This window comes from Hyalella azteca, unplaced genomic scaffold (genome assembly GCF_000764305.2).
Source record: "Hyalella azteca isolate HAZT.00-mixed unplaced genomic scaffold, Hazt_2.0.2 contig2800, whole genome shotgun sequence".
NCBI lineage: Eukaryota > Metazoa > Arthropoda > Malacostraca > Amphipoda > Hyalellidae > Hyalella > Hyalella azteca.
Window position 1 is genome coordinate 95,150 of NW_025933061.1, and position 27,066 is coordinate 122,215.

At 37.0% G+C, this 27,066-nt stretch overlaps 2 protein-coding genes across 4 annotated transcripts; one reads left to right on the top strand and one right to left on the bottom strand.

The window, feature by feature from the left end:
* Positions 1–11,168, top strand: LOC108681114 (uncharacterized aarF domain-containing protein kinase 5). 3 transcript variants are annotated; one of them, XM_018170102.2, is made up of 11 exons: positions 1–451; positions 2,848–2,989; positions 3,557–3,640; positions 3,877–4,014; positions 4,209–4,367; positions 5,163–5,294; positions 5,862–6,027; positions 6,721–6,894; positions 7,255–7,489; positions 9,621–9,788; positions 10,026–11,168. In XM_018170102.2, the coding sequence occupies exons 1-11, from the start codon at positions 87–89 to the stop codon at positions 10,105–10,107; spliced, it is 1,845 nt and encodes a 614-aa protein (XP_018025591.1). In that variant the 5' UTR covers positions 1–86; the 3' UTR covers positions 10,108–11,168. The 3 variants fall into 3 exon arrangements, with proteins under 3 accessions (XP_018025591.1, XP_018025592.1, XP_018025593.1); XM_018170103.2 differs by lacking the exon at positions 7,255–7,489 and adding an exon at positions 8,260–8,434; XM_018170104.2 differs by lacking the exons at positions 9,621–9,788; positions 10,026–11,168 and adding an exon at positions 8,260–8,348.
* Positions 10,850–25,457, bottom strand: LOC108681113 (dnaJ homolog subfamily C member 10-like). The gene is made up of 15 exons (XM_018170100.2): positions 25,114–25,457; positions 19,781–19,896; positions 19,398–19,498; positions 18,754–18,965; positions 18,139–18,378; positions 17,283–17,513; positions 16,912–17,016; positions 16,419–16,571; positions 16,102–16,182; positions 15,591–15,741; positions 15,043–15,204; positions 14,438–14,564; positions 13,991–14,137; positions 12,952–13,150; positions 10,850–12,222 (listed from the first exon to the last, which is right to left on the bottom strand). The coding sequence occupies exons 1-15, from the start codon at positions 25,291–25,293 to the stop codon at positions 11,965–11,967; spliced, it is 2,463 nt and encodes an 820-aa protein (XP_018025589.1). The 5' UTR covers positions 25,294–25,457; the 3' UTR covers positions 10,850–11,964.
* Between the last annotated feature and the right edge of the window lie 1,609 nt (positions 25,458–27,066).

Here is a 27,066-nt window from a genome sequence, read left to right on the forward strand (position 1 = left end):
TTCTGTCTAGTTCTTTCTGTCTAGTAAAGTCTGCTGCAGATGCCGACCGCAGCCGCTGCGCTGAGTGAAATTGGAACTTGTCAAAAATGTCGAGTATAAGTGCAATGGTAACGAAAATTTGTGATCCTTGTAGTTATTCTGTTAATTTAAGTCGGAAAATATTGACAAAAAGACTCTTTAAATTTAAGTCACATTCGCCTTCAAATATTAACTTGCAAAATATTTACAAAGTTAAAATTCGCGCATTGCACACTACCGCAACCGGTAATGGTTCCCGTTCATCTAACCCTAACACGACTATGAAAACTTCTATAGCTGGGAAAATATTTAGGAGTGTAATTTATCTAACAAGTGGAATTTCGGTTGCATGTGGAACTTATTATGCAACCAGTGACAACATTGGGAAAAGAAAATTACGTGTTGCTGCTGAAGGAGGATTGAGATTTGTAAGGCAAGTTAATTGAAATTTATTAAATTTTACTGTGATTGTAAAATTGCAATTTAAGTCAATAGAATATTGATATAGTAGGTAACTATTTTAGTACCAAGACTACCCACCGTCTGGGCGTCTGCCGTCAGGCATCAACTGGGGTGATTTTGGTCCTTCGGCCAATGACACGCCCAACGTTTAGGTATGATGTTATTTTGCGGCCATTTGTTTCTGTTGCAGACTTGCAGTTGTGTTAGCCAAAAAAATTTAGGATAGTCTACTCTTTCACCTACAGAGGTGTCAGATTTAGTAATTTAGTATCCTACATTATTCTGCTATGACTATGAGTGCTATCAGACTGGGGCTGCCCATTAGACAGTATGCCAGTGATAGGTAGGCAGTGAGACTGAGTGAGTGAGCCAGACTAGTTTGGATCTGCATTTTTTGGTTAAAAATTACCTACCTTGAAAAACAGGATTAGACTTTACATAAGTTCAAGGGTTGCAACTCACTTGCACCTCTATCAAGCATCATTGGTTTTTTTAATTTTTAAGAATGCTCCAGATCCCATGGGGACTAGATTTTTCAAACTTTCATGTCCAGATGCCATTGAAATCAACAGAAAGCTGCCTTAATGACACATTTGATTCACAACTGTGAGTCCTTATCTTTGTGTTTCACTTTTTATAATACACAGTGGTATTGATTATCATTTTTTAAAACACCCTATGTGGCTGATGTCACCCCGCTAATGGTTGAATTCGGCCACTAAATCATTTTTTACTACATTTTTACAATGTTATAACACATGTGGGAATGTGGGATGTGGCCAAAGTCACCCCATCATGGGGTGACATCATCCACCCAGCCCAGCTAATTTAAAAAAATTTATTAAATAATAAAAGTAACATAATTTAGATATGACATATTTAAAGAAGAACATTTCAGTAATATATTTACAAATTTACAGTCACCAGCAATGCCTCATTCCTATTTTGTAGGAATTTGATTGGCAGAAACTAGTGTAATTTGGCAGAAGTCACCCCAGTTGACAGTAAATAAGTAAAATAACTAGAATCAATGAGAAAACATTGACTGGCAAGGGCCACCCCACCTAAAATGAAAAATTGGGCAGAAGCCACCAATGAATTGGACAAAAAGGACTCTAAATCTGGGGCTGGAGGCAATTACCCCCATTTTTATGGTTTTTCCCCAATTTAATCAATAAACAAGATGAACAGATATTTTAACATGCAATTTTTTAGTATCAACCATCACACATGAAAATGATTATGTAATAATCCTTTTAACCTGCAATTTTGGGAAACTTCTTCCCAATATTCTAACTTGGTTCAGCACTGGCATAGAAATTATGTATTAAAACTGGAGAGATTAGAGATAGTCTGATGCTGACAGGACACCTTCATTGGGGCTTGGGCTGTGATGTCTTGGCAAACTTGGCATGGGTGGCTCTCAATGTTCCAAATCACACATTTTGGTAAATTTTTAATTTTGGCATTTTTTATTTCATTGATTATATTAACAAAATTTTATTAACAACATGAAGTTTTATTTCTAATTAGATATGCAATCACATTTCCAAGTTGGAATTTTGTGGCTTCAGATAGAGAGAGAGCATAAAGCTCAAGTTTTTGGCTTGGAAAGTAGAAATTTTTTATATGTGGCAATAAGTAATTCCCAAACTTAGCTAGAATGAAGTATGTACATTCTATATAAACTACAAGTAAGGATAAAAGAATCCAAGAACGTATAATTTTAGTAAATTTGTAGTGTTTTAGACTTGCAGCATATATATATGCCATTTCTTGAAATTTTTAAATTCTGCTTATAGTGCCACAATTAAATTCCTAATTCCCAAACTTTTTCCTTGACATTTTTGTGGTCATATAGTTATGATTTTCATTTCCAAACATAGTGGCTTTAACTACCAACTTGATCATCAATGCCAACTAAAGCAACAACTGTAGCCTCATCACTGAAGTTGCCAGCCTCCAGTAGAAATGATCAATTTCACAAGCAGAACTGAACCACATCTTTCTAGCTGATCTGATCAGAACAGTTTTGTGGTCATTATATATGTGGTTATTGAACCCTACAAATAATGGTTCTGACAAGTACTACCTATGTGTTTTTAGTGTCAACTTACAAGTGGCAAGACAAGTGCACTAGGTATCTGCTGAGTGGCTATGTGTCATTGATGGTAGTAAGAATGTCAGTCTTTCCAGACATTGAAAATAATTTTATTTTCAAGTCATTTCCACAAGAAAAGTGGTAGAATTTTATGTTAAAAATAAATTGTAGACAATACTTTTTTAAACCATTTTCATTGCTTTTGTATTCAAATGAGTACCATCTCCACATCTGGATGAGAGGCTGATAAAATTTTATACTTTCAGATCAGTACGCATTGGGCTGACGATATCTTTGGACTATTGGTGGCAGACTTATGGAGAGGATGACACTTCTGATGAATATCTTGAGAGATTAGATGCCTGTCACCAGAGAGCAGCTGAAAGAATACTAGATGCATGTCTCAAGGTAAGGAATTCTAAAATAATTTTTGCAATCGTTTTTTGCTTCAGACACTTAGTATATTAAATTTATATTGTAAAAGATAATAGTAAATTTAATGCCTTAACTGATCATTATTTTTACTTGCATTAAAGTTAGTTCAAAATATTTATAGATACAAGCATGATTGCTGATTACTGGTATGCTGCATAGATATGGTATGTATATTCAATAAACAGATATACCGTATGTAGTTGCAGAACAGTTGAAAATATCATACATGCTCCAAATCAATTAAATATCTATCTCTGTGGTATTATGAAAGAAAATTTGTTTAATCTTTCTAAACCCTCCAGCAAAGAAAGGATTCTTTTCATGGACCTGCTTGCTGAAAAAACTGCTAGAAATTTGATTGAAGTTTAAGGCTACCTACCAATGTTTCTATTATTTTATGGTTCTGATTTGAAATTGCGATTGTTATTTTATGATATAATTGTTAAATTTAATAGCTGTTACCCTGGACAATGATGTCATTTCAAATTCTGAATCTGTTATAATATTCATTTTACATTTTTTTTATATTCCTATTACCAGAATGGAGGGTTGTACATAAAGTTGGGGCAGGGGCTTGTCTCAATGAATCACATACTTCCAAAGCAGTACCTCGATACTCTGAAGGTATGCTCATTTTCATATTAAGTAATTTTGCACACACAATAATTGTAGTCCTTTAGCATGAATTACATGTATTGTGAATATTATTGGGTCAGGACTTGCTGGCAATTTGGCACACAATTCACAATTACTCCAATGTTCGTTGCATGTTTAAAACCTTTTGGTGTATGGAGGTGAGATTTTGCCCCTACACTTAGAACCTTAGAAGTGCAATTGTTATGTCAATTTTATATATACAGGTTCTTCAAGACCAGTGTCTGACACGCCGCAGTGCATCTGAAGTTCAGGAGTTGTTTATGGAAGATTTTGGTGTACCTCACACCGATCTCTTTGATGAGTGGCAAGAAGAACCGATTGCTGCTGCCAGCCTTGCTCAAGTAATCATGCAATACCATAGAGATTTGATGATTCTATTCATGGTCCTAATTTATAATTTCCTCAGCTCTCTCTATTGAATAATATCAATTTATTGATTTTTGCTGATGGCACAGTCTTTGATTTAAATCATGTTCTAAACTATCTTGAAAGGAACTAGTTTGCTTTAAATCTCAATATTAGCATTTCTGTGCAGGTATTTGTTGCCAAAACAAAGCAAGGTGAAGAGGTAGCGGTTAAGGTGCAGTATATTGACCTCCAAGATCGTTTCAGTGGTGACGTGGCTACCATAGAACTTCTACTTGATGTCATTCAGTGGATGCATCCCAAGTTTGCTTTCAAGTGGGTCTTTAAGGTGAGAATTATCATTATGAAGTTGGAAATTATTTGTGTAGAAGTGTGTACTTTTGTAACAACAGACTTGACACCCCGAGACCACTTTTTATTTGTGTAATGTATGAAAGGCGTTCCTAAGATTTTTTGTAGAATTCTTGCTCTCCACTAAGTACAAATTATGTTATTAATTAAAATTTATTTACCTACTGAACTGTTTTGTGTGTCATGTGCTAATGATAAAAAACAATTATTGAATAGATTTACCGCTAATCTTTCATTATGATAGTTAATAGTTGAGCCTTTTTTTGAATTGGTTTCTTTATATAATAATACATAATGTGCTCATATTGCCATTACATTAAAGATTTTTCTTGCCTCTGTAATTTCGTTTGGCATTCTACCTGTGCAACATTCAATTAATGTGATCGGTCTAAAGACCGTAGAAGTCAGACAGATCAACATTTGTGAGGTTGTGGGCACATTTGGGGTTGCGGGTGCAGCTAATCGTGAGTGGTAGCTTGAACCTCAATAAAGTTACGTTATTATGTCAACATTAAATGTGCTTGGGTTTAGGTTATTAGGTTCTTTTTTAGAAGGTAATCCGTCACCGTAATAGTCTCAATTTGTGCCACTTGTTTATAAGTAATCCCACTTCTGAGTCCTACGGCCTTGAAAGAAACCTAAAATTCAACACCTTGAGAGACAACACCAGGCAAATTCATATTATTAGCTTGGACAAAGCAGTCGAAATTCAAGTCATAGCAACTTTCATTCAGTAAAAATCAAAGCCCTACACTTGCCTATCAATTTGCAGGACTTACGTCACACCTTGGAGCAGGAGCTGGACTTCCTTCACGAGGGCAGCAACTGTGAGAAGTGCATGCGCCAGCTGAGCCATCTGCCGTACGTGCGCGTTCCTCGCGTGCATTGGGACCTCTGCAGTAAAGTAAGCTCGCGGGGAAGTCGTTTCTAGAAATATTTGTGCATTCATTATTCATGTACATTTTTTGAACGTCAATAATTGACGCATCATGCAGAATTCGAACATTGTATTTCAGTTAGTCATTTTAATGAACATCGCGGTTTTCAAGTTAATTGTATTAGTATGATGAAATGGCAAGCTCAAAATTTGCCACGTATTTCCAAATTTATGAAATATTTAATTTACTGTGTTTTACTATAAAATTGTTGTGTAATGAATGACAAATCATTTTTAAACACTTATAAATAGGTTAAGAATATTGGAGTTTCAATCATTATTCGTCAGTTTGATGGGACTACTTTCAAGGATTTGAGGCGAGTTTAGATAGTGCCACACATGTGCTCTAAATAGCTGCAATACACCCGGCTATATCGTTGCATTTAAGCCCGCCCACCAAATTGTTTTTGTTGTTGTTGTTGTGGTTCCCCGGCCTCACTTTTACAAGAGACCCCTTCCAGCAAATTGAGGGGTCCAGTGCCCAGACTTGCATTGCTTCGAGGAATATCACTGAAGCTTTTTACCCGCACGCAGCGTGTCTTGACGGCAGAGTTCATCCGCGGGCACAAAGTGAGCGACGTGGAGGGCATGCTTGGTGACGGCCTCTCCCTTGCCGACGTCGACACGAAGCTCATTAATGCCTTCGCTGAACAGATCTTCCATACTGGATTTGTTCATGCTGATCCGCATCCTGGTAACAGTAAGTGATTTACTCACCATATTTTCATATATTTTGGACATGCAGCTCATCAATGTCTTCGCTGAACAGGTCTTCCATACTGGTTTTGTTCATGCTGATCCGCATCCCGGTAACAGTAAGTGACTTATTTTTTCGCTACGTTTCCATATCTTTGGTGCTACGCTCATTGAAAGAAAAGATTACAATAGTAAAGTTGAGGTGCTAGGTCAGGTATATGAGGAAGTCTCCTACAAACCATAGAGTGAGATTATATACACCAACCTCCATATGGATCTTAAAGCTGCCGTTAATTTGGTGTTGGTTACATAATTACATACCTAATGACGTCAATTTCGTGTTGTTGGTTACATTCCCGAAGGTTTTAGAGAAATTTAAAATTGTGGCATCACATTTTTTAAACATTTTCATTGTATTCGATCACAAAATGTCAAGCTTTTATAAAAATTTACTTTTGTTTGTCGATTGATTATAACAAATCGCATTGCTCATAGGCCAGTCTCAACTGAAAACCGTTCCAGATGACATTGATAAATTTGAAGAAGTACTACCCGAATGTTACCTGAGCATTAATTGAAATGATCTAGCTTGAGCGAGTCATTATAGATTTCTTTACCGTAAAAACATATCACGACACTGCAGTTAACTTTGGCTTGCAGGCGTGGTAACTCATTATAACATCACACCTGTGTGCAGTTTTGGTGCGTGCCAGCAGTCGTGTGGTGGGAGCAGAGATAGTGCTACTGGACCACGGTCTGTACCAGGACTTGCCCTCCACAGTACGACAGCCGCTGTGCCGCCTCTGGGAGAGCATCGTGCTGGGTGACCACGCCGCTATGAAGCGTTACTCGAGCCAGCTCGGCGTCACTGGTTAGCGTCTTTTTTCTCTGGTCGTGATATATTACTTGGCTGTTACTTAAAATGTTGGATTCATAAACGTTGTTGAATATTTCCTACGTTTTGAATTATATTTACCCTATAAATAAGCAAGTCGTAATTTGGAACTGGGCTAATCATAAAAACAAATATTGAATGAAGGAAAACATTTCGTTATAATGTATTGTGTCAATTATTTTTCGGGAATATTTTTTTTGTTTATTTTCAAGACTACGTACCGTCTATTTACTCTGAGTGCTGTCAGAACGGTAATTTAGCATTCTGTCAAAGAACGATTTGCCAGCCATCACAGACCTGAATTTTCCAAGTGCTTACTATCATCGTAATGTGCAGACGGTTACCGATTTTTCTGCATGTTTGTGGCACAGCGCTACATTGCTCCTGAAGGGTCAAGTCGTAGCGAAAACGAGTTTTTCTCCCAGACTGGGCCTAAACAATTCTCCAGAGCACAGTACAAGAAATTGTCTGCGGAAGACAAGGAGAAAATGCAGAAACGAATCGAAGAAGCTCGTGCTATGATTGAAACAGCCTTCCATAACTTACCCACCGAACTCTTCCTCGTTCTCAGGTAGGAATTAATATGAGTCTCTAGTTAAAATCTTTTGTTGGGTCTATAACTAATCAGTATTTATAACAGGGCTCCTTCATTTCCGCATTTTCTCCTTGAAACTCTCCGTTTAGTTTTTTGGCTGATATTGCATGAACATGTCTGCCTCTGCAAAATTATTCAAAATGAATAACAGTTGAATTAGTCTTGGTTCCAACTGAACTGGGCTATTCTAAATTTCCTATTCTAGTATGACCAGCATTATCATGGACACCTGGAAGCCTATTCATGTGATGTTTTTGGCACAGTCTATTATTGAGATGATGGTTGCACCGGAAACTTTTTATTGCAATCGGAACTTGGTGCCTTCTCTTATTCTATTTATTTTTTAATCTTAGTTTACCTGAAGCCGCATAATTTCATATTAAATAAATAGTGACAAACTTTCGAAATTTTCGTCGGTTCAAAATGCTTCCCAATAGTTGTTCATGTACGATTTTGCATTCATCAATCAAAGTTGGGAGCGCTAGTTTCTCAGTTTGTGTTATTTGCCTAAATAGACACCAGTGCTTCGCTGTAGAATCATTTCTCATGCACGTTCATGCTTACGTAAACATTTGACTACTCGACGATAGGTAGTTAGGTGTAAACTAGCTACACTAAGCGGGCTGGTGTGCACTAGCTACACTTAAGCGGGTTGGTGTGCACTAGCTACACTAAGCGGGTTGGTGTGTACTAGCTTTTGTGGGTTGGTGCGCACTAGCTACACTAAGCGCGTTGGTGCCGCGCAGACGAGTTGCTGTTCGCTGAGATGTTGCTGCAAAGGCCTGTGGTCGGCCTGGGCAGACTGGTAGACACGTTAACGACAGCCGACTCACAGTACATGATTGACATGGCCAAGGATCGTTTTGACAAGATCACCCTCACTCTCCAGCAACTTCCTAGAGAAATTCTACTTATCATTAGGTGAGTTGGCTCCATCAACAAAAGCACCTCATTTCATTTAATAGTCTTTCTTTTGCACTGTCTCCATGTTCTTGATTACTGCATTAACGACGGCCGTGTGGAAGAAAGTTGTGCGGCGGTCGGAAAGATTTGTGGTGGGACGATAGCTGTGGAAATTTTACGGAAAGAGCGTCAGGCAGCATGCTGGGATTTGTTACCGTGATTATATACCTATATTATGTGTATTAATTTTTGGCTTGTTTTGGAAACTTCGTCTGAATAAGTATATACTGATTCATTCCAAATTTAAAGGGTTTTGTTTCTGTAATTTATAATAGTTTCATAGATGTTCTACAATAAAAAGTTACTCATAGTTGGGTTCGTGGTAATCTATAACTTTGTCCATATTGCTATTCATTCTGAGTTGTAGTGGGTGCCTTTAGTTTCTTTGCTTTATTTTTTTCGTAGCTGCACTGTTTTTCCTTTGTGCAAGCTGCATCCTCTATTCTCAGCCGTGGTGTCTTTGCTTATGTTACCGTTACTATAAAGTCTATTCGTTTGACTGCACAGTAATGGATTTCAATACTAAAGGTAAGAATTGCAGAGCACTGTTTCTTATAGTTTCGCATCCAGTCCGAGGTGCTCTTCAAAGGATAATTTACCCTCTGATCACCTCAATAAATCGGTGGAAGAAAACTTTCAACCAGCCTAATATGTAAGTGAATCAGAATCCTTACAGTCGCCATTTTCGATGCTTGCTTTATGTGTACTTAAATTTTAAACATAGCGTCGATAATTTGCATTGTGAAAAACACGAGTTTTTTCCGGATATTTCCCTCAGACTTGTCGTTTATTTCAATTATAAAACCCCGCTTTGGAAAACCCGCTAGTATTTTTTTCTGATACGCACTCCCTCTGAAAAAATTAGTCAATGAAGACTGAAGATTTATAAAATTTCTATTATAAATTATTGTAAATATTAAAACAAAATTATTCTCGACGCTAAGTTGTTACTCAAACATAATCACTAGCAGATTTCTTTAATGCTGAAGCAGCATGTATATGTATAAGTATTTCTTAAGTTATGTAATGTATAAGTATCCCTTTGTTTGTCGACGTGATTGAGCTCATGATTGTACATTGTTCTAAAATTCTTCAGTTTACACACTCAAAGCTGATGTTTGTACCAGTATTCTTCTGTGCACAGGAACATCAACACGGTGCGAGCGGTGACGCGCGACCACGGTTCTCCTGTGGACAGATACTCCCTGATGGCGAGGGCGGCGACGCGCGGAGCTCTGTTGTCACCTGACGCGTCCTGGGCAACGCGCCTGAGAGCGCTGCTCAGGCAGGCGCGCTTCGATCTCGTCTTGAGGTGACGGGCTAATGCGTACAGTCTCTTGCTAATACATATGATCATCATCCTCGTATTGTGACAGTTTTTAGAAAAGGAATGGAACAATACGTTCATGATATTGAGACAATACAGTTGCCCCGTTAAATCAATCAAATTTATAACCGGTTCTACATTACGAAAGGATTAAAACTTTTGATTGCTGTTCTATCGAGAACAGTTTCTCTAATTGATGCTTGAAACGTTATACATTTCCAGGTACGAAATGGTGAAAATGTGGATTCTCCAGAAAATCCTACAGTTCACAGGCCTCTTGCCAGATCGTAGCTTGCTGACTTAGTGGTAATAACCTCTCTCCGTCACCCGACCATTTCCTGCAGCGATGGTACTTGACCAACTCAAAGCACTTCTTCTGTTCTTTACTGTGAATGACATTTTTTGCCATTTCACCACGCTGTCGATGATAGTGACTACGTTCGTATTTGATACGCTAATAAACTCTTCCTATGGTTAGTCTAAGGTGTTTAACAGACGGGAATTTTCACGTATCAAATACAGCTGTTAACTAAGTATAAGTAAAGGCATACATATGGTTTCTTGTTGCTTCTCTGTTGGTAATTTCTTTGCTAGGCGAGGTGACGTTTGGTGCTGAGTTCTGCAGCACCAAATCTACGAGGCAACTATCGACTGTTATTTTGTCCTCACGAATTTGTTTCCTTCTAATTTATGTTACCAACTTCAATTAAAATAATGAACGTTTTCTGATGATTGTTGCGACGAAAGATAAGCAACAATTCCTGATAAAATTATGCTCATTGATATTGTTTTCTAAAATGATGTAGAAAAAATAAATTTACGAATAAAAATGTCCGTTTGAAGCGATTAGTTTGTTACAAATGTTAATTTTTTGGTATATGGCAAAATAGGTATATGAATATATTATTGATCTAGAAAAGACTCGTTCTGTATCATGTCTGAGCCTTAGTTCAGACTAGTCACACCAAACAAATACGGTTTCACGTTCACAATCAATAAAATATGCTTTATGTTAATCATTGACCTAGGATAATTTGTAAAATAAATTCAAGCAATTCAAATGTAATAAAATAATTTATCTTATTAGAGTTTCATCTTACCTTATATCAGCTAGCGTTAATAAATGCTCGTAACACCCCATGAAAGAACTGCTAATTAGTCCTGAAGTTACAAGTGAAAATCCGGGATATAGATGCATATTGAACTACGAAGCAAGATGATAGATTATGCAAGAGCGCTACAGATTTTAGCACAGAAGAATACATTGACGTGATAATTTCAGCCCGCGTTTTATTCATGGAACACACAAGCAAATAATGTACTTCTTTGAATAAAATTTGCACAATTGAACGAATGTTTACCAAACGTGGGTATATTTCCTCATACAAAGATTTTATGCTAGACGATAAAATATCTCATGGTTCATATTTTAAACAAGCTCCAGATTAGTGAGAGTTAATAATTTTTCGCTGTTAATAGTTCCTCCCACTACCTACTTCTTCATATTCGTGGTATTTGTCTATAATGTAATTTGTTTTTCCATAATATAATTAAATTATACATTTTAAATTCTTAGAAATTTTTTAGCTAAATTTTGTTCGGTTTCTTTGGCTTTAAGCGACAATACTAACGACGATTTCGGGTAACCCCTAATAGACGTCATGTACCTAATAAAATGAGATTCATCGCTTAGTTTACAATATTGAATACAATTTGCTGATGCAGGAACACAAATTATCCTATGCAATTGCAAAAATAAGTACCAAAATCTTCCTTAACTGAGAGCTTTTAACTGAGAATGGAGAGAGAGATCATTTCGCCCATGATGAGCTGTACTTCAACAACCGGCTGCAAATGTAGAATAATTTAACTTTGTATTCATTAACATGAATTTCACGGCAATTTTGCTTTCAAAATATCGTAGCACCCCAGCCATTATGAATTACTGCTTCAATAAAATGGTGACGTCACAGTACCGTAATATATGCCACAATTTTTATGTCCTGTTTTGCCAATTGACGACGGGTAAATCGCGACGGCGGCCTCAAATGCAAACGACACATTTACATGAAAGTTGTGTTCAAGTTCATTTAAATCTTACGAAAGCTCACTGAAAATGAATGAACAAATTAGCAACCATTCACACATAGTTACGAGGTCATCATAACTCATCTTTGGGCAATGTTTTTCTAGACGCCACTTCCTCTTCCTGCTGTAGCCGCCATGTGAGATGGGACACGATAGCGTCGGGGTCCAAAGTGTTCAGCAGCTCACCTCTGGGGTTCTGGCGGGCATTTTGTGTCTTCAGGGCGCCTTTGTAGAACATCACAGTTGGGTACGCGCCGACGCCAGCGCCCTGGCACAGCCACTGGAACGCTTGGCAGTCAACTTTGCCCAGCTTCACCTTGCCTTCCAACCTCTAAAGAAAACATTTACAAGATATCATTCCGTGCAAGAAAATTACACCAATAACACTAGCGATTAATAATGATTAATTCAATCCTATCCTGATATCCTAATAGTTATAAAAATGCAGTAGAAAAGTTGAAATTTCCAGCAGATAAAATTAAAAAATTGCACAAATACAACGATAGTCTAGGTTTAATTTTAATTAGATCGTAGAACGGGCATCATAGCTTGTTGTCTCTTTCGAATATAATTTTTGTCAGACTCGTTCAGTTAAGAGACTAAGTCAAATAAGTCGTATCAATTTTAAAGATTTTGATAAAATTCAGCAGAAACTTTAATTTTTTAACAAAATTGTTGTAAATATTTGGAGAATTATCATTTATTTCACCTATTAAAAACCACTGTAGCTACTGATATTTCATTAAAAAACAAAATAAGTAAGTAACATATCACTTAGCGATGATCAAATTCAAATATTTTAAGAACTAAATCTTCACGCTATTCAAGATAAAACCACACCAATTATACAAGATTCTCTTTTGTAAGTTTGTCTTTGCTTGAAGACCGGACTATGCTATCGAGCCTTTGAAAGAGTCGTTTTCATCTTGTCTTCTTAGATCACTTTCAAACTTATTATTAGCTGTCAACATGCAACGTGCCCTGTAAATTTTATTCTACCTAACATCCCGAAAATCTTCAAAGAATAATAATAACAATACTACAAATGAAAAGTTCTCACCCTGGCCATGTCTTCAAACTCGGGTGCAAAGACATGGCAGTGACCGCACCACGGAGCAAAGAAGTCTACCAGCCAGGGCTCGGATGACCGCAGGATTTGCTCGAAGGTTCGGTCATTGAGCGCAGTGACCGAGGAGGGCAGGTGCGAGTACAGCCACCGCTTGAACGATGCCGCGTCACGCGCGTAGTCGTTATAAGTGCTGCACGAATAACAGTAAGCAATTAGTACTTCCTTATTACTTACTGATTAAATAATCGGTATTTTTTTAGTATTGCGAGGACTGTTATATAATTAAACGTACAATAAGTGCATGGAAAAAGTGCATGAGCATTGCGTAAATTTGGATACGTGCGCATTGACATTCAGCAGTCTCAAAGCTGATATAGCAGCTACTGTTTTATTTTACAATACGATCAAATTATCTGTTTTTTTTTCGAGCGTAACACTGAATTTTTTCATTTCGCAAACACCGAACAGTGGCGTTTATTACGGCTAACATATCAACATAAAAATTAAGTTTTGTGAAGCAAAAAATTACACTAAACGAAAGGTATTACATAGAAGCAGGTTAGCCCGGCGTTGCCCGAGCTCGATAATTCCTGCGATTGTTGAATACCGTACCCCAAATCCTGTCAATAAGAATAAAATGTATAGATGCTTTGAAAAAAGAGCTGTTTGAACTCTTATTTCACATGAAGCATGTAACTATACAATTTGACGGACGTTACAAAATGTGGAAAAAAAAATTTCAGCTCTCTTCTAATTAAAATGTATAAATACAAATTTGAAAATCGAATTGCTATTTTCGATTCAATCCGTACCTCACAATGTTGCAATGCTTTTCTCGAACTATCCTCTTCCAGTGCCAAGCTTCTCACACGCAAACTCAGACAAACATACGACAAACAAATTGAATAAATTAGCAACCAATCACACTTACTTACGAGGTCATATTAACTCATATTTGAGCAATTTTCTCAAAGAACATATTTGGGCAATGTTAAAGGAAACTTAGAAAACAAAGAAACCTATAAGATACCTGAAATCATTGGGACGGGCGTTTGGTCTGTATATGCGCACAGTCGGGTAACTCCGGACGCCTTGTTCGGAACAGAAGGAGCCATAGTCGGCACAGTCCACCGACGCAACAAACACGTCTTCAATGCTCGACACTATGCGGCTAAATCTGTCCAAAAATAATTCAATAAACTATCATTGACAATCGAATACCTTGATAAAAATTGAAATAAAATTGTAGGTATATGGTACATCAAGCAAAAAATAATACCCAAGCTGGAAAAATTAACAATTATCCGGAATTGGTCAAGAATTTAATGCGATAGAACTGACAAGATTCCACATATAGATTGTCATATGGAACAATTGTCAAACTATGTATGGCGTGATATAGTAATTATAATTTTAGCCTACACATCAATACCTTAAGATTTGAGCATCAAACGCTGAATGAATGTTGCACTAATACCTTCTGTACTCAGGAGCCATGGCGATGCAGGGGCCGCACCAGTTCGCGAAAAAATCCACCACCCAAATTTCGTTGGAGCGACGCTCCAGCACTGATGACTTGAACGAAGCTGGGCTGAGTACCTGGACTATAGAATGAGCTTTAGAATTATCTATGATTGAATGGAGAGAAAAATTATTTGCTTCATTAGAATCCAACTATATGCCATGCAGCCATGATTCCACCGATTCATTTCCAGGTTTCGTAACTTTGTCACTCGTAGCTAATTTTTCCATTTCGCAACGGTAAAATAACATCGTCATAAGGAATTATAATAGGTACCAGAGTTTTTCATCAGAAAATGTCTGAAGCAGAAACAAGGACGACATATATTATAACTCTTCTTTATCCGCAGTGCTTAACTAAAGAGAAAAAAATATAACTCAGTACTCACTGCAGTGAGTGACAGAGAGCGCATTTTCTCGTCGACGAAAACTTGAGGTCACGGACAGACGTACGGACAGACGGACGGACATGGCGAGCACAATAGTGCATTTTTCCATAAATGAGAAAATGGGCTAAAAAGATGCCTTAGAACTAAGTTCGGGGACTGTCTACTAACTAACCCGTGGGATTGAGAATATCTTTGACAAACTCGACGATGTTATGCGGGTTGTGGTGGCCGCTGTACTGGTGTGGCACAGAGCCGTTGTAGAGGATCGTCGTGGGGTACGAACGCACGTTAAAGCGTGAGCAAAGCGACCCGTGAACCGTGCAGTCAACGATTCCTGAATTACAATCACGAATAATTGATTGAGCGTGAGCAAAGCGACCCGTGAACCGTGCAGTCAACGATTCCTGAATTACAATCACGAATAATTGATATTATATACTTAATATTAATATGTATAAACAATGAGGTATTGAAAACCCAGTAAGGGTAGATATAATTCTGATTAAAATTGTAGGTTTTTAAATACAAAACTATACATTTTATTTCATTTTACATGGGTCCAGTGTCTAGAACCATCGACAAGAGGTTGACTGTAACTTACATTTACTTTTAGAGCATTTACAAAAATCATACTAAACAACATTAGGCAGCTTATGGCTTTGCACTAGTAAAAATAAGAGCATTCAAAATATTTATTTTCAAATGACATTTCTCGCTCACCAAAATGCACGGGCTGGACAGGGCGGTGCTCTAGCTGCATGAGGACCGACGCCTTCCGGAACTGCGGCAGGAGTCGCATGCAGGGCGGGCACCAGGGAGCATAGAAGTCTATGAACCAAATACTTCCCGCTGATAATACTGAGGGAAACTCCTGCTCAAGTCACAGAAACTACACATTTTCGGCAAATTTAAAATCCTTTTTACAAAAATTATATTACAGTTTTGGGTAGCAAAACTTAACAAGAAATCATGAAACACCATTAAATTTATTACAAAAATTATATGTCAGGATATTTGGGGATTAAAATCTTCGAGGAAACCGTCAAACGTATGTTATTCTATACCTTTCGACCATAAGAAACTAATGGAACACATTTGATCGAAATATGGAGCGCGATTGTGCCCAACATCAAGAATATCCTACTCAGCAGATTTCTAACACATAGAAGTTAAGAGATGCAATGGATAGTATTTACAGTTTATTTAATACTAAAATTTCTCGAGTCCATACCTTGGGAGTTAGAGTGCAGAAGTGCGGCGCGCCGGCTGCTTCACGCGCGAAATTAGCGATGTCTTGCGCCATCAAGCGACCCTGGCAACGAGAATAACTTGGATGAAAATACAGGAATATTGCAAATCATACAATTTAAAGAGAAGAATCATGAATAAAATGTTTCTATTTTCCTCCGACTGCACATAAATAGGACATAAGATAGAAATTCCTAGCTCTATAAATTTAACGATGCTATGATAAATAGCAACACCTGAAATATAATGGAAATAACAGAAAAAGGCGTTCCATGACACGTAATGAGGATAAAGAATTACATGATGCATCTCGTATCCTCCGCCAGGTTTGAAGAGAACAAATGCGGGGGTTTTTGTGATGGAGAGGCTGTCACAGTCCAGGCCTGGCGACAGCGATGAGCACAACACGCGGTGACATGGCAGCGGGGCAGCCAAGCCTGCCAACTTACGCAACTGCAATGGACAACACTTTGTTAGCTAATAGTGAATACTCCAATTATTATTTCCAGTTTAGAAAGAACACTTTCTGGTAGCAAATAAATTCAAGTTTATTTTTTGCAAATGTAAAAGTTTGAGAAGAACAAGCACAATAATTCCATATAAATGAAAATGAACAATAATTTTTACATTGGCATTTTTTCCTTTTGTGTTCGTTCTAATTTTTATGTATTTTTGATGAAAAAACAAAAACAACTGCTTTTCTCTGTTAGGGTAAAGTGAAAAATATTAACCACACAAAATTAAAAAAAAGGCAATGATAAGAAGAAAACCGCTGGTTGTTTAATATTTATACCTCATCGTCAACGTCATCGTTCTCACTGGAGAACTGCACCAGCCACCCAGGCTGACGCGACCCTTCAGTCCCAGAGGAGCTGCTGACGATCTCAGAGTGAAGCTTCTGCTCGAAAAATGTTTACAGTGCACTTCAGATTATAGTTCTTCACTATCAATATTGTACTAAAGCTCCTGTTAATTAACCTTCGGGTTATCGGTACATTAACTGTGTCATTTATCCTAACATAGAGGACAGGAACCTAGAGTTACCGTAAGTAGACAAAGTAAAAAAGTAATTTTACCAACTGAAACTGAATAAAAAGTTAAGTGAATTTTCATTCTAAATAGTTATATTTATCCATGAATATGACATTCATTCATAAAACTCACAGTGAACTCGTCGTTATCAATTAGGGGGAGCGGGGGCAAAAGGGCAAGAACATCTTTTGCAATGTCCTGAGCAGATCGATCGTCAGCAAGGATGGCAGTGGCGCTGCCCAGGACTAAGGCGCTAGGATAATACTGCAGCAGAACATCTTCATCACCCAAGCTGATGTTCAAGCTCTTGCACGCAGCAGCGTCCATGGAGCAGTCTAGGCGCCCCACGCTCATCACACCAGACTGCGAGACAAGCAATATTAAAAAAATATAACTCAGTACGTACTCACTGCAGTGAGAGAGCGCATTTTCTCGTCGACGAAAACGTGAAGTCACGCACGGACAGACAGACGGACATGGAGAGCACAATAGCGTCTTTCTTTCCATAAATGATAAAATGCGCTAAACATGGCATTGACATGTATATATTATTTGCTCCTGAAAATAATAAATAAGCTCATCAAGGAACTGCTACTTGAAATTTAATTTTTAGAGAATCAGATTGAAAATAGATTGAAAATAAATATGAAATAATTTCAAAATTAGTTATTAACTAACACAAATAATCATTTCAGAGTGATTATCCATTTTCAAAATTATTACGACATAAAATTGAAAACACATATAAATAAATTTAGCCTTTTTCAGTAATTCACTGGAACAAATAATAGTTTGTTCATGAGACAATAAAATTATCTTTTATCTGTATATTCCAGCTAGGAAATTGCAGATACTTACCTACCTATGCAACAATCAAACAAATTTATTTAGAGATACAACTTCAAGACAACTTTTTATCCAACATGCAAGCACCAAGACAATAAAGTAAGACACCAAAAATATTATGGTGTTTAAGTTAGCAACCCACAAAGATCGCTGCCAGTTTGGTGAGTGTCATCTTGAAATCGTCGAAAAGTTTGTTGCTTGAGAATGAGGCAAGAAGCCAAGGCTTGTTGCTGAGGAGGACATGTTTGTCAGGGGCGCTGTGCAGACGACGCATGTTGTAGAGCATGCCAGTCGTTACGGGGATGCCATGCCCCGTGGGCAGACGATCCAGGATGAATGAGGCCAGCAATTCTCGTGTCTTCTCCAAGTAGAATTTTTCTTTCTGCAATACATAAACTCATATGATGACAGCATAACTATAGGAAAATTAAATGATCATATTAACAATTCCTCAAACTAGCACACAAAAATACTTATATGATAAAAGAAATTGAGAATAGTTTCTACAATCATTTTTTCAGACATGAGGGGAGTAACGATATGAAATACATGGAATCTTGTACTTTTGGTAAAGGAGTTATATAACTAAGTAAAGAAAACTTGCCTTTGAGAATTTACTAGATCAAAGTTAGATGGTCACATACATGTTGTAAGATTTTAATAAACAAATGGCCTAAATTTGAATAGTTAAATAGATAAAATATAAGTGATACTGAAAAATTATAAGTCAGAAAAAAAATGATTCCTAGGAGCTCACCCCTGGGTAAGCTATTAAGGATGGGTAGCCACGAACTCCCTGCTGGGAGCACAGGAGGTATTCATCATCACAGTTTACAGCTCCAATGCGAACAACTCCTTGAAGCTCAATGCTCAGCCACCGCCAGTCAGGAGCCAATGTGTGGCAGTGACTACACATTGGGTGATAGAAGTTGATGAACCACGGGGTATCACTTCCACTCACACTGGCATCTGCATTTTTAATAAATGAGAAAACAAGTTTATTGTATATAAAAAATTAATAATTAGCTATTCAATGCGGAACATCTTAACTGGATAGTTCAGTTAACAAGATGTATAGTACATGAATACAAATGACTTTAAATGACCAATCAAATGATAAATAATTATAATTTCATAACAATCATCAAAATGATTTTTCAGGATTTTCTCCTGGAATGGATTGATTAAGTGATTTGTATTACATTAATTAATAGATTTCATTTATGAATTTGGATATTTATGTGTAGTATGTATATATATAATTTTGTGTCAACTATGAACTTGATGTGGGCTAAATGCAACTAGATATTATAACAGATATCCAGCTACTAGCTCATAGTTAAATGATAGATCTCTTGTTAAACTATATGGTAGTGCCTAAATATCTAAACAATAACTTACCAAAATCTGTTCTTGAGAGTGTAATAATTTCAGGATCATCATCATAGATACCAAAATTATCTCTGTAGTAAGTCCAGGAGTGGTAGCCTTTACCAGAGTGACTGAAATGATAGAAGATAATTATTCATAAATTGAATCCCATAACTTCTGCAGGCTTTACTTACAGCATTTACGAGTTTTCATAGCAACAGAATTTAGTAATGATGCAATTAGTGTGCATTTTGACTAAACCTAAATAAATCCTAGGCAACAGAAGAAATCAACAATTTAAAATGAAAGAAATCTAGCTTATTAGAGAAGGAAGAGAATAATTTTTTAGGGTATTATTAAATTTTTATATAATGTCAATTGCAACTAATATTCACTGTCATTGAACTAGTTACCTGTCATCAAGGCCTTCTTCTCCAAACTGGTCATATTTTTTGCGGAGCTCTTCATCCTTGAGAACTTCATATGCACGGTTAATGCGTATAAACTTCTTATCAGCATCGGGATCTTCCTAGAAAAATAACAGTACATCATTAGGATATTTGACAACATTGAATATATTTGGCAAAAACTTCTCACTTTTCAATACCTGACTTAGCTTAGGAAATATATTTATTCAAAGCATAATTAAAGGAGAAATAACAACTTTCATGTTTTGATATGATACTTTTCTATTAATGACAGTTGTATCTCATGTTACTCCAACTAAATAAAAAGATTGTGAAGATCAGCTATTTAAAAAATATTAACTGACAGTCTGACATGCTCAGCTTAATGAAATAACACATTCATTTTCAACCTCATATTGCAATGTCACACAAGTTTATACATATTTATTGGCAACTATCAATCAACAATCACCAATTAACAAGCACTGCAGTCATGCAAAAGCCTAAATTAACACACGTGAATAAGTGTAATTGGCAAGTGGTACCATCAATGCTGATAATTTTGCAAGAGCCACTGCCCGGCAGCAATAAAGTCACAGACTTCATTAGAAATTATCTAATGTAGTACAAACAAAACTGATCCTCATATTCATGGTGCAAGCAACAGTTTTTTAGTTATTATGTGGCAATTAGGCCCAAAAAATTTTTCTTTTGTGTTCTGATCAGTATCATATGGTTTCAAGGGGACTGTCTACCCTCCAGAAAAACTTCTACATTTATCATCCGATCTTGCTGAAATTTCATACACATACGTAAAATGTAAAATAAAAAACAATTTGCTCATATAAATTTTTTGAAAAAAATGAAAGAAAACATAAAATTTATAGAATACGGCCAAAAAGGGTGTCATGGTCTCCGAAACGTTTTCCTTTTTAAGAAATGGTGAATTTTCTGGCTATTTTCTTTGCTTTTAAATTTTTGGCCAAAAAGGGGTATTTTAGAAAATCTATCTCCTCTTACAAATATCATGCTACAACATCGAGATTCGAGACACGTATCATTCGATTTGTAACTAAATTATCTAGCGGCTCTATCATTCCAATTTTTCATTTTCCCCATTGTTTTTTTATGTGCGTTTTTCCCATTTTTCCACTTTTCCCTGCCCTCCCTGCCCCTTCCCTCCCATATATATGACAAACCATGCACAAATTAAATAAAAGGGATGATAGAGTCGATAGGTATGGTCTTTACAAATCAAATGATATGTCTCTCAGACTCTCATTGCTGTAGCTTGAAAACTGTAGGAGGAGATAGATTTTCAAAAAGACAAAAATTCAGGGGAGCCAAATAAAATAAAATTCATTGAAAACAGATGAATATGCTAAAAAAAGTATTGATATTGTAGCCCAAGCTTTTCCATTGCCAATTATCTGCATTCAAGGTACCAGCACGTGTCTTTAGACCTATTTATGTCCAATTTAACGTGAATAATAAACTATTAACGGGAATTTTTATATATAAATATATATATAAATATTCATTTTACATAACTTGACAACTGCATTCCGCAAAAACTATTACATGTACATCCATGGTAGTGGCTTTGTTGAATGTGTCTTGTTTGTAGCTTTCAAACGAGTGCAAACACTTTGCAATTAACCTAAGTAATGACATAAATACCATTTATTTGTAAATAATGTTATAAAATAACCATTTTATAAAAGTTCAAGACTGCATTACACAAAAAATTATTGCATGTACATCTATGGTATAGTAGCTTTGTTGAACGCGTCTGGTTTGTAGCTTTCAAACGAGTGCAAACATTTTGTAATTAACAAGAGTAATGAGCTATATATACAGATATAGTTCAAATAAATCTTTGTACATATTGTTAAAAAATGTTCATTTTACATATTTTTAAAATTGTCTTCTGCAATAACTATAATGCACACTGCACAAACATGCGGTAAACTGCGTTTGACGCGCCTTTTCAGCAGCTACAAAATGCGTCAAGAAAACAGAAAAGCCAAAATTTCTGATTTTTAGGGTAGCCTAGATGGTCCCCTTAAGGTATAAGCAGGCTAAGCAGCAAGCTGGGTAAGGTATGTCATAAATAGAGGCAGCTTGAATTATCCATGTCAGTTTTGTGGCATTGATTCTCTGATTGACAGCAAACCTATTTGGAAATTGGGGTATTATTGCAGATTAACTACATCCAAAAAAAAGGGTGTTTTTTTTTTTTAATTATATGTTTTTTGGGGTGTAGATTACGAATCTGAAATCCATTTTTGGCGGTCGGCATCGGAAAACCGATTTTTTTCGCGACTTACTAACATGGGGGTTACGTAACTTACGTTACCCACTCACCTTTATTTACTAACATGGGGGTTACGTAACTTACGTTACCCACTCACCTTTATATAAAGGGTCGGATTGTTCATCGAAATTTTACAAAAAGCTCTTAGGTTGGGTTAAGTCAGCCAAGTTCATTTTTTTAGATAGCATTTTGATCTAAAAGGAACCTGGGCGAACCAACCCAACCTGCGAGTTGGCGTTAGGTTGTGATCTCTCGATGTGGCAATGTATCTCCAGATTTATGGACAAAGAAGACGAAAATGTTACCCGTTGCAGTGCAACGGGTAAGTTTCATTCAAGATGTCGTGCGCTACGTGTAGACTCCTGCGTCTCGAAAGAATTTTCTCGAAATGAACCGGGACAGACGAAACGAGACGAGAAAATTCCGGGAAAAAAATAACGGGACAGAGGGTAAAATTTGTCCCGGAATAAACGTATGAACCGAGACAAGACTTCTGTCCCGGACTTTAAAACTTGTGTCCCGGTAAATTATGAACCGGGACGAGACAGACAGATTTGAAACGAGACATAACGAGACGAGACGAGATTTGTCTTAATTATTTAAGTCAAAACAAGTTTTTCGATCACGATACGAATCATTTCGAAAACATGGGTTGAAGAATGATAAGTTAGCCCTTTATTGCTACTAATAGGGCCATAGACAGTTACCAGTTAAATTGAGTTAATTGCAGATTTAGCAAAATTTGTCTAACTGAACTGGCAGTTAATTAGTGGTCCTACAAACACCGCAAACCTGTCGATGTATGGCTGAGTATTGAGTCAAAAATATTACTCTTAAGTCTTAACTATAGAAGGCTTCGATAGCACTTATGGGAACTGTACGAATATGAGCGCATAGGGAGTAGGGACGCAGGGTCTAGAATAGTCGGCCAATTAGTAGACAGTGGAGTGGAGTCCTGGTAAGATATTCCTAATAATACTAAAGCTAGTATTAGATTATCTCTGCCTTTAGTAAAATTTTGTGCTACGCCTCCAGGAAATCTTCACAATTGCGCAGTTTCCTGAATTGTTATCAAACACTTGGGCATGTTTAACGTGTATTTAGAAAGGATACACATGTATATTTCGAGTCCTTTTTTTGAAGATCAAACTATTATATTTTTTCCAACTTCAATCTTGTTGTATGTTGAAATGTTGTTAATATTTCTTTCCAAACTTTTTGTTGAAGGAGATTGCTTAAGGCAAGATCGATGAATCTGATTCCGTGATTGAGCTGGAGGCAAATCAAAGTCTGTCCAGTCAGCCGATGTCACCAGCTACAGCTAGTATGGCCTCCTCCAAACCATCATAGAACACAGTTTTGAAAAAAACGTGTTTTTCCATTTTTTTTTGCCTGTCAAGATTAAGTACCATATTAAACCACAACATCTATTCGTAGCAAAAATTATTTCAATTGCCGAGCTCCAATCAGAATAGTAAAAGGATACGTCTCAAGTTATTATATAAATGCAGAGGTAGGCAGTAGCGCGCTACATATAGCGGGAGCGGTAGCAGCGCTACATTTAAGCAATTGTAGCGGTAGCGGTAGCGCCCGCTACATACGTATTTAAGTAGCGATATGAGGTTTTGCCGCTACAGCGTTACCGCTACATTTATAGATAAAGCCTTTAAATTTTACTTAATAGTATTAAATATTATTTAAAAACCAGCATGATACATACATAGTAGCTATAAATTACAGAGTAAAACTACGAAAGATTTCGGTGTAATGTTGTCAACCTCAGCCTGTTACTAGTGTCAACATGTTAGTTGTTACCAGAGGTGGGCAGTAGCATGCTACATGTAGCGGCTACTACAATTTCGGTAGCGGCTCTACATTTAAGCAATTGTAGCGGTAGCAGTAGCGCCCGCTACATTTAGAGCATGTAGCGGTAGCGGCCGCTACTTTTCAAAGTAACGCTGCCCAGCTCTGTATAAATGTATGATGATAAGCCAAAGTTTACACCACATCAATAATTAATTCGTCTCGTTATGTCTCGTTAAAATAATTATAAATTCCGGGAAATTTTAAGGTACCTATTTTAACCGGGACGTCTCGTCTCGCCTCGGTATCGTCCCGGAATTCTTACGGAGGGCTGAAAATTGTCCCGGTTTTTATTGCGAACCGGGACAGAGCCTGTTGTCTCGTCTCGTCTCGTCTCGGATAAAAAAAAAAAACCAAACGCAGGAGTCTAGCTACGTGTGATCGGTATTATTGCAAAAAATTGGTTTTCCGATGCCGACCGCCAAAAATGGATTTCAGATTCGTAATCTACACCCCAAAAAACATATAATTAAAAAAAAAAAACACCCTTTTTTTTGGATGTAGTTAATCTGCAATAATACCGAAATTGGAAAATTAGAATAGCTATTGGGCATCAGTTTCCAGAAACCAGGTCCAGGGCTAAAAAAATAGTTTCACATGTGATTTTAAAAACTAGCAGGTGAAAATAGGATTTTTTAAACTAAAAAAATTGGGACACAATCATAGTCTCGTAGAAATAAGTGAAATTGGCCAGATGCAAAATCATTTTTGTCCAATTCATGGGTGGCTAACCCGTGGCTTCAGCTTAATTTTCACTTTAGACAGTCACAGTAATATAGTAGGTAGTAGGTATACATCTATAGTTCTAACTTCTAATACTACAATATGAAATAAATAACAGCTTGAAAATTTATTAATAATGAAGTCTTTGAAAATGTATTAATAATTTCTTGATCTTTGTTTACACCAGAAAAGGTTAGGTATTTTATTTTTTTTAACTCATAAACCCACAGGATAGTACAGATCCATAAATTCAGTTGCAGCAGCCTTTGAAAAATTTAGATATTTTCTAGCAGACAAGGTGTGACTGACAGTTTAGGCTCCAACCTTCATGTCAAGGGACAACTTACAAGGTTGACTAATTAGTAAGGGTAAGCCGGTAAGGCTCTGCAAAATTGCAACTAAAGCATTGGCGATAGAAATAGAATAAATAGCTCACCAAATTTTTATCTGGATGCATTTTTAACGCAGTTCTCTTGAATGCCTTACGAATATCTTGAGTAGTAGCACTTTTGTCAACTCCAAGCAAAGAATAAAAATCTTCACTTGCAATGCCGCAGCCAAACATCAAAGTAGCTGCTAAGCAGCTGATTGTAAGAATACATTTCAAGACATTCATATTGAGGTTTACCCGCAACCGCAAGCCGCTGACAATTTCTCTAAAAGCGTGAGCAAATCATACCACATAAAAACTGTCACTCAGTAGTCAGCATCCATGACCTCGAGAGTCGAGTCCTACACTGACACTCCCACGCCTGCTGCCGGTCGGCAATTTGCACTCGGCCTGCACCCACGGATTAGCCGTAACCACTTGCCAGCAATTTTGTTATAAATTTTTTTTCTTTGTTCACTGTCAGCTAGAAATATGAAAATCTTTGGTTTAAGAAAATAATCATCAGCAGTTTACAGTTGATACGTGATTATCTCATTTTCGTAAGTTGTAAATATTTTGAAAAATGCCTTCAGTCGACTTGAAAATAACAAAATTTCATAGTACAATTATTCGAGATCTAGGTACTGGTTTTTAATTCGGAAATATATGAAAAATCTCAGTTAAATTTCAATTTTGGAAAATTCTAAATTATGGAGATTGGAAATGTTCTGTGTATATTTTTAATGGGCCATGGGCCTATTTCTTCAGTGCCGACATTTCTATTCTATTCTATAACCACGAATTATCCTGGGTTCCATTTAGCCAAAGTCATTTCTATTTTAAACGGTGTAAAAGTCTGAAAGAAATTGTGATCCCTAAACATGGGCGCTAGCATATTATTACCTTGCGTTTATACACAACTAACCGTTATATTATAATAATATTTGGGGGCGGTTTCCACGTTTATTAGGCCGTAGGCCAGTCGCCGATTTTTAACATCATAAAACATTCGCAGCTTGTTTCGGTCTCGAACACGCAACTCACCGCTCTGATTTTGCTGTGTTTAAACTTGTAGATTCTGACAGGACACTGTCGCACAGAGCTGGGATCACACCCGCCCCTCTCTGCTCCAATACTAATACTCACCACGGAGGTACAATTTTCTTCCCTCACATCCAACCCAAACTCAAGTACTAACAACCAAATGTGAGTTTAGAATCAATTTTCATTCCATTTTAGACATTCTGCTCTCGTACAATCTCTCCTTTTTAGCACATTTTCTCAGTTATGGAAAAAATGCACTATTGTGCTCGCCATATCCGTCTGTCTGTCTGTCCGTCTGTCCGTCCGTTTGTCCGTGACTTCAAGTTTTCGTCGACGAGAAAATGCGCTCTCTGTCACTCACTGCAGTGAGTACCGAGTTATATTTTTTCTATTTGGGGGCGCACTCACGCAAGCAAATTCATTACTGACTAGGTTCAATACTCGTGGAAAAAATAACAATTATTGTGAATTAACAAGTTTGTGGGGACAAGAATTTGGGGTATTGGGCTGCAGTAGCATTAATCACTCATTGGGCGGAGAGCCTCGCATATCCTTCTTATATTTGTTTTTCGTAATAGCCTTTTCATCTTAGCTGAGTCCAATACTCACTAGCTCCTCAGCTCAAAATTGAGCGCGATTTGCGAGTACAAGTTCTGAGCGAGCGACTAAGTTTTGACGAGTTTTGCTCTACATAACAGGCTTAATTGAAGGTAACGCTGATATAGTTTTCTTTCAGCAGGAAACATTTTAGCGCATTTTCTCATTTATGGAAAAAATGCACTATTGTGCTCGCCATGTCCGTCTGTCTGTCTGTCCGTCATTCTGTCCGTGACCTCAAATTTTCGTCGACGAGAAAATGCGCTCTCTATTAATCTTCGTTCCTTACTTAATCTCTCGGTTCCTTAACGGATGTCTTGATCTTCGTTTCAATTAACCGAGTTGAGGAATCACAGCTAGTAATGTTAAAATAACTCA

Bases quoted from the DNA above. Each gene is read 5' to 3' on its own strand.
- LOC108681113 (XM_018170100.2), bottom strand. From the start codon at position 25,293: ATGAATGTCTTGAAATGTATTCTTACAATCAGCTGCTTAGCAGCTACT. The intron at 19,499-19,780 runs GTAACTAGTTCA...CTATCATTTCAG, and splicing joins GAAGAAGGCCTTGATGACAG to TCACTCTGGTAAAGGCTACC. The intron at 17,514-18,138 runs GTGGGTTGCTAA...CTTGTCTCGCAG, and splicing joins CCAAACTGGCAGCGATCTTT to TCTGGTGTGATGAGCGTGGG.
- LOC108681114 (XM_018170102.2), top strand. From the start codon at position 87: ATGTCGAGTATAAGTGCAATGGTAACGAAAATTTGTGATCCTTGTAGT. The intron at 3,641-3,876 runs GTATGCTCATTT...TTATATATACAG, and splicing joins AGTACCTCGATACTCTGAAG to GTTCTTCAAGACCAGTGTCT. The intron at 4,015-4,208 runs GTAATCATGCAA...ATTTCTGTGCAG, and splicing joins CTGCTGCCAGCCTTGCTCAA to GTATTTGTTGCCAAAACAAA.